Raw genomic sequence first — 7,581 nt, 5'->3', positions numbered from 1 at the left:
AGACCTAAGCTGTAGACTCGTCTCTGCGAGCGCGAGGCGGGACGTCGCGCCGCGTCGCATGCCGGATTTCCGCCAGCCAATCGCATCGACGCGTCGGGCTCGAGTGGCTCCTCCGTCTCGCGGCGCAGCACGCTCGCGGCGGCGGCGTTCGAGGCTCCGACTCCGGCGCGAGCGGTGGCGCGGGCGCGTCTCCGGCCGCCGGTCTGAAGCGCCGACCATGTTCGGCTTCGGCGGCAGCTCGAACGACCGCATCGCCATCACTTTCGACAACGAGGATGCGCGGCCCAAGAAGAAGCTGTCGAACAACGCCGTCGCGCACCCCGTCTTCGCGAACATCGAGCCCGTGACGGGTGCGCCGCGCGCGCGCGACGCGCGGCGAAGAAGCGCCGCCGGGACGCTTTCGCCGCAGGCGTCGTCGAGATCCGCGTGCCCCAGGGCAAGCGGCTCGAGCACCAGGGCATCAAGATCGAGGTCATCGGCCAGGCGCGCCGCCCGCGCCTCCTCCTCATTGATGCGTAAAACAGACCGTCCGCCGCGCGCAGATCGAGCTCTTCTACGACCGCGGCAATTTTTACGATTTTACGTGCATCCTCCGCGAGCTCGACACGCCCGGCGTGCTGTCGAGCGTCACCCAGCGCGCCCGCCGCGTCCTCGTTTCATAAGCGCCGCTCCGCAACCGCCGGCCGCCCAGGTACCCCTTCGACTTCTCCAACGCGGAGAAGCCCTACGAGTCGTACAACGGGCTCAACGTCCGACTCCGCTACTTCATCCGCGTGACCGTGACGCGCGGCTACCCCTCCGGCAACCTCGTCAAGGAGCAGGACTTCGTCGTCCAGCGCGATGGCAGCGTCCGCGGCTTCGTCGTCCCGCCGCGCCGCCGCGACGCGCGCGCGCGACACCGCCGCTCGACACCGCCGCGCCCGCGCCGCAGGGTCGCGCAGCCCGCGCCGGAGGTGAACAACACGATCAAGATGGAGGTGGGCATCGAGGAGTGCCTCCACATCGAGTTCGAGTACGACAAGACGAAGTACCACCTGAACGACATCATCATCGGCAAGGTCTACTTCCTGCTCGTCCGCATCAAGATCAAGCACATGGAGCTCGCGATCATCCGCCGCGAGGCCGCGGGCTCGGGCCCGCAGATGTACAACGACTCGGAGACGATCACCAAGTTCGAGGTCATGGACGGCGCGCCCGTGCGCGGCGAGTGCATCCCCATCCGCCTCTTCCTCTCGAACTTCGTCCGCGCACGCCGCGTCCGCCTCGTTTTTTGTTTCTTTTGTCACGGTCTTATTATTGCGCAGAACCTCACGCCGACGTACCGCAACATCAACAACAAGTTTAACGTGCGGTATTACCTCAACCTCGTCCTCGTCGACCAGGAGGAGCGCCGCTACTTCAAGCAGCAAGAGATCACCTTGTACCGCGCCGCGGAGTAGGCGCCGGCGGCGGGCGGCGACGTTCGGAGCACACCAAGCAGGGCAAAGGCCCACAAAAACTTAGTAATCAAGATCCCGGTCGAGTTTCGACACGCGGCTTCGCGTCGTCGAGGATCGCGACGCCGCGGCCCGCTCGGGGAGGCCGCCGCCCTGCCTGGCGTTCTTGAACGCGAAGCCCGCCCGGCGCAAGGGCGACGACGCCGCCGAGGGGGGCATGGAGAACGGCATGAGCTCGAAGGGTGGGCTTAGCCCGGGGTAAGATTTTGAGCGATTTTGCCTCGCCCCGAGTGACGACAGACGAGTGAGGTGGTTGAATAGGGAGCGTCGGCGACGAGCGTGGGAAGAGATCATGGACACGGAACTGATCAAGAAGAAGCGAGAGTACGAGGCGCGAAAAACTCGTACAAAGCTGGCGCTCAACATATGCACGATCTGCGGCGCAAAAGGCGCCAAAGCTTGTCAAGGGTGCGGCACGACGGCCTACTGTTCGACGGACTGCCAACGCATCGACTGGCGCGACCGGGGCCATCGCGCGGCGTGCAAGAAGTTCCAGGCCGCGGCGGCGGCGCGGGCCGAGGCGCCGACGCCCCCGCCGTCGCCGCCGCGGGACGTGTTCTACGGCCCCGCGCCGCGGTCGCACGCCGACGAGGTCCGCGCGCGCATCGCGGCGGAGCACGAAGCGGCGCGGGCGCGGCGCGAGGCGAACCCGGAGCGGGAGCCGCAGTCGGCGCGGTACGGGTCGCGGTGCCCGATCTGCCTCGAGGAGTGGGACGTGAATGTGGGGAACGTGTTTCACGTCTGTTGCTGCCGGCTGGTCTGCAAGTCGTGCAGTGGCAAGATCGGCACCGACGCGTGTCCCCTCTGCCGCTTACCGAAAGCAACGAATGCGGAAAACCTCGCGCGTCTGCGCCGCCATGTGGAGAACGAGGTGCCGGAAGCGATTACGTTTTTGGGAGATGCGTACTGCGAAGGTCACTACGGCCTCGTGAAATCCGATAAGAAAGCCGCGAAGATTTACCGGCGCGCCGTGGAACTCGGAGATGTGTCGGCGATGAGAAACCTTGGGGAATTGCACACTACTGGAAGTGGCGTCAAGCTGGACAAGAAGAAGTCGGAGCGGCTGTTTCGCGCAGCCGCAGACCGGGGGGACGCGATGGCGCAATGCAATTTAGGGGAATCACTCGTTTCTCAGCAGAAATTTGAAGATGGATTGCGGTACTACGCGCTCGCGGCGGATCAGGGCTTTACCTTTGGTGAGTTAAACCTTGGCATTTGCTACAAGTACGGAGAAGACACGGAAGTCGACCTCGGCAAAGCCAGATACTGGCTCGAGCGCGCCGCTGCCAAGGGCGACGAGGCAGCTATAGAGGCCCTCGCGGACCTCGACGCGCAAGTATAGCCTAATTTGTCTTTACGCCGCGTCGTCGCCCGAGCCCGAGATGGTGCGCTTGCGCGCGGGCGAGTCGTGCTTGGCCTTGGCGTCGTCGTCGCCGCGTTCCTCTCCGCGCCGACCTTCGCGGCCTGGTGTGCCTCGCGTTCTTGAACGCGAAGCCTGCCTGGCGCGAGGACGACGACGCCGAGGGGGCATGGAGAACGACATGAAGGCCTACATGAACGCGATGCTCTAGAGGTGGGCTTAGCCCGGGGTAAGATTTTGAGCGATTTTGCTTAGCCGCGGCGCAGGGAAGGACCGAAGGGGGAGAGAACAGCGAAGGGGGGCGTAGGGAAGCGTCACGGGAGGACACGACTAGGGCGGAGGCGTACGCGAGCACGGCGACGAAGAGGGCACGACGACGTAGGGCGGCTACTGCTCGTAGGCGACGCCGATTTTGCTTAGCCGCGGCGCAGGGAAGGACCGAAGGATTTGCCTGTTGCGAGTGACGATAGACGAGTGAGGTGGTTGAATAGGGAGCGTCGGCGACGAGCGTGGGAAGAGATCATGGACCCGGAACTGATCAAGAAGAAGCGAGAGTACGAGGCGCGAAAAACTCGTACAAAGCTGGCGCTCAACTTATGCACGATCTGCGGCGCCGACAAAGCCAAGGCGTGCGAAGGGTGCGGCACGACGGCCTACTGTTCGACGGCCTGCCAACGCATCGACTGGCGCGACCGGGGCCACCGGGAGGCCTGCAAGAAGATCCAGGCCGCGGCGGCGGCGCGGGCCGAGGCGCCGACGCCCCCGCCGTCGCCGCCGCGGGACGTGTTCTACGGCCCCGCGCCGCGGTCGCACGCCGACGAGGTCCGCGCGCGCATCGCGGCGGAGCACGAGGCGGCGCGGGCGCGGCGCGAGGCGAACCCGGAGCGGGAGCCGCTGTCGGCGCGGCACGGGTCGCGGTGCCCGATCTGTCTCGAGGAGTGGGACCGTTGGGACGTGAATGCGAAGAGCGTGTTTCGCGTCTGTTGCTGCCGGAGGGTTTGCAAGTCGTGCAATAAAAAGATCGAAAACGCGTGTCCCCTCTGCCGCTTACCGAAAGCAACGAATGCGGAAAACCTCGCGCGCCTTCGCCGCCATGTGGAGAACGAGTTGCCGGAGGCGATTACGCATTTGGGAGAGGCGTACAGCCGAGGTTGGTTCGGCCGACGGAAAGACGGAATAGGCGGAAGTCTACTTCGGCTCGTGAAATCCGATAAGAAAGCGGAGAAGATTTGGAAGCGCGCCGTGGAGCTCGGGGACGTGGACGCGATGGCAAACCTTGGGAGATTGTACGATCGTGGTGGAACTGGCGTCAAGCTGGACAAGAAGAAGGCGGAGCGGCTGTATCGCGCGGCCGCAGATCAGGGCGACGCGGTCGCGCAATGCGGTTTCGGGGATTTCCTTCATTCTGAGCAGAAACCTGAAGAAGCGTTCCGGTACTACGCGCTCTCGGCGGATCAAGGTTATACACGGAGTCAACTTCCCAATAAGGCGTCCGCTAGCACGTAAAGACGTCCCCGGGGCGTATCCAGCGTCCGTGGAGGGTTCCTAGACGCTTTGGGGAGGTACAATGACGTTTTTGGGCTTCGGGCGGCGCCCCCCGGCGAAATCGTGAATTGTACCTTTCTCAAACCCCCGGCGACAGTCTGCGGACGAAAAATACCACAGCCGAGTGAGAGCATGGCGCTACCATCTCAGCGCGCTGCGCGCGGTGGACTTGCTGCGCTGCGAGCCTGACCTCACACCTGTTCTCGAGGGTCGTTTCTACGCTCTGGCCAGCGACGAAGTCGAAATTTTCTTCGCGCTGCGCGCGGGGCGGGTGCGGCGACTTTGTGGCAGTGGCCTCTGCGGCGGCGGCGGCGGCTGCGCGGAGCGGGCTCGTTCTCCGGCGAGGGCGCGATCTCTTGCACGCAGCGCGCGAGCGGCACGTACAGCTGCGCCGGTTCTGGACCGCTACGCGCGCTGGATCCCGCCGAATTTTTCCTCTCACGCTTCGCGCGGCAAGGAGGCGCTCCAGAGCAAAACCGGTGCCTGGGCGCTGCGCAGCTTCATGGAGGTGGCCTAGAGCATGTTCGAGGAAGCCATGGACTTGCTCTCCGCTATAATCTCCACGCGCGCGCGCGCGACGACGACGACGACGACGACGACGACGACGACGACCGGCCGGCCAGCCGGCCGACCGGCCGGGACCGGGGCCGACGGCGCAAATGGCGTCCATCGACGCCTCTGGCTTCGGCCCTGCGTCCCCGGGGTAAGACCAGGCGTCCCCGGCGTCGTAGCGACCGTAATTGTACTTTTCCCGATTAACGACCGGTCTGCCTCGCTTATTGGGAAGTTGACTCCACGTGCAGAGCATGTCCTTGGCTGTCGCTACGTGAACGGAAGTGGCACGGAAGTCGACCTCGGCAAAGCCAGATACTGGTTCGAGCGCGCCGCTGCCAAGGGCGACGAGACAGCTACAAGGAACCTCGCGATCCTCGACGCGCACGAGCACAAGACGGAGATCAAGCGCCCCGACGACACCATCGGCGACGCGTCAGTATAGTCTAATTCTTTTACGCCGCGTCGTCGCTCGAGCCCGAGCTGATGTGCCTCGCGCGCCTGCGAGTCGTGCTTGGCCTTGGCGTGGTCGTCGCCGCGTTCCTCTCCGCGCCGACCTTCGCGGTCTGGTGGTGCCTCACGTTCCTGAATGCCAAGCCCGCCTGGCGCAAGGATGACGACGCCGCGGCCCGCTCGGGGAGGCCGCCGCCCGTCTCGAGAACCACGAGACGCGACCGCCGAGTGTGGAGAGCGTGCTTGGCCGAGAGTCGGCGGCGCGAGGGGGCGCGGAAGAGGCGATTCGTGAGGGGCGTCGAGAAGTGCATAGTTGCCGGCCTCGTGTTGAGCTCTCTGATCGAGCTCTGCATCTGAGAGATCTCGACGAAGCCCTCGACCCCCCGCGAGCCCCCCTGACGTTCCTGGCCTTCACACGAGTCGCAGAGCATCTTGCCTCGACTCGAGCTCTGCGATCTGAGACCTGAGACCCTGAGCATCATGTCGTCCGAGTCCCCCACGCGCACGAGCGATTCCAGCCGCCGCCCGTCGGTCGAGGAGAAGCAGTCGGGCGCGGAGGTGGCCCCCGAGGACGAGTACGTCGAGCTCGGCGAGATGGAGGAGGAGTCGGCCGCCGACGCCGAGTCCGAGGACAAGGTGCGCGTCGACGTCGACGCGAAGCCCGGCCTGAGCCGCTTCAAACTCGCGGCGCTCCGCGTCATGCGGGAGAACGCCGTCGCGAAGCGCCTCGCCATGTTCAAGGCGCTCCGCGCGACGGACATGACGAGCTCCTACGCGGCGGAGTACACGGGCGCGGTCGAGGCCAAGACCGTCGCGTTCCACCGGCGCCTCGAGCGCGGCGCGGGCCTCGAGCTCTTCTACACCAAGGGCAAGCGCCTGCCCGGGTCCTACGCCAACGTCAAGGGCAGGGCGACGTCCGTCGGCGACGCGCGGCTCCGCGTCGTCATGCACGCGGGCCACGGCCTCGTCTGGTGGCGCGGCCACAAGTTCGGCCCCGTCAAGGCGTTCCGCACGCGGGGCATCACGCACTGCTTCGCCGTCGAGGACATCCTCCAGGTGGGCCTCCTCCAGGGCGACAAGAAGGGCCTGTCGTTCTTCGTGAAGCTCAAGCGGCCCGCGTCCGTCGTCACGTGGCACGGCGGCCGCCACGTCAAAGACTCCGAGGCCTTCGAGCCCTTCTCGCTCGTCTTCTCGGCGCAGACGCGGGCGACGGCGTCCATCTTCATGGGCGGCTTCGAGCTGCTGCGCCGCCACCACACGCAGCTCTTCCACGAGGACGACGAGGTCGACGAGGCCGACGCGTACTCGCTCGCGCCGCAGGCGACGCCGTCGGGCCTCTCGGAGGAGCCGACGCTCGTCGAGACGGCGACGGCGTCGCTGCGCGCCGCCGCGGGCCTCAAGCCCCGGAAGTCCCTCGTCATCAACGGCAAGATCAAGGCCACGGACCTCCAGTCGTCGAAGACGGCGTCGTTCGCGGGCGCGGCGCCGCTCGGGCGGCCGTCGATCCACGCCTTCACGCGGGGCGGGGTCCCCGCGGGGACGGCGCGCCGCGCGTCGGACGCCAAGGCCGTGCCCGCGCACGTGCTCCCGAGCCACTTCTCCATCGTGAGTTCGTTCTTCGAGCCGCACCGCGACCCGACGCACCAGCACTACCACCAGGACATCCAGGCGCGCATCGTCGAGGTCTACTACGAGGCCTTCGTCGAGGACCCGGACCTCGACCTCCTCCAGCAGCCCAAGATCCGCCTCCCGAACGGCAACCGCTTCCGCCTCCCGACGGAGCACTTCTGCGAGGGCGTCTGGTGCACCGCGACGGTCTCGCGTGCAAATCAAATCTTCAACCCGACGTCAATGTGCGCGTACGCGACCGTTTCGACGCAAGCTTTTCTGCAGTGCTTCGAGAACTCGCTGAGAGCAATCGATCCGTCCAAAAATCAGCCGAATCGACGTCGATGTGACCGAGCTAGAGCATTCTCAAGTTTGGCCCCGACGTCCCAGCTCACCGGTTGATTTGCACACAGGCGACGGTGGACCCGAACGGCTACGACGAGGACAGGAACACCTACACGCTCATCTACCACGAGGGCCCCTTCGAGAACCGGAAGGGCACGGTCATCAAGATCGCGGGCTTCCCCCAGGGCACCATTTCGAGAAGGTGCCGCGCGAGCACATCTA

The 7,581-nt window shown here is 65.7% G+C and overlaps 2 protein-coding genes across 2 annotated transcripts; both read left to right on the top strand.

Annotated features, from left to right (window-relative positions):
• Nucleotides 1-217: 217 nt before the first annotated feature.
• On the top strand, nucleotides 218-1,439 carry AURANDRAFT_59711 (hypothetical protein; the record flags this gene model as incomplete). The annotated part of the gene is made up of 6 exons (XM_009044350.1): nucleotides 218-350; nucleotides 410-471; nucleotides 543-619; nucleotides 692-830; nucleotides 942-1,241; nucleotides 1,305-1,439. The coding sequence occupies 6 exons, from the start codon at nucleotides 218-220 to the stop codon at nucleotides 1,437-1,439; spliced, it is 846 nt and encodes a 281-aa protein (XP_009042598.1).
• Nucleotides 1,440-2,388: 949 nt separating this feature from the next.
• AURANDRAFT_34990 (hypothetical protein) lies at nucleotides 2,389-4,362 on the top strand (the record flags this gene model as incomplete). The annotated part of the gene is made up of 2 exons (XM_009044351.1): nucleotides 2,389-2,832; nucleotides 4,072-4,362. Coding segments are annotated over 2 exons (735 nt in total), but the record flags the coding sequence as incomplete, so codon positions are not given.
• Nucleotides 4,363-7,581: the final 3,219 nt, after the last annotated feature.

Source organism: Aureococcus anophagefferens (assembly GCF_000186865.1).
Source record: "Aureococcus anophagefferens unplaced genomic scaffold AURANscaffold_267, whole genome shotgun sequence".
Taxonomy (NCBI): domain Eukaryota; class Pelagophyceae; order Pelagomonadales; family Pelagomonadaceae; genus Aureococcus; species Aureococcus anophagefferens.
The sequence above is the reverse complement of the archived record's forward strand: the minus strand, read 5'-3'. Positions and strand labels throughout refer to the sequence as shown.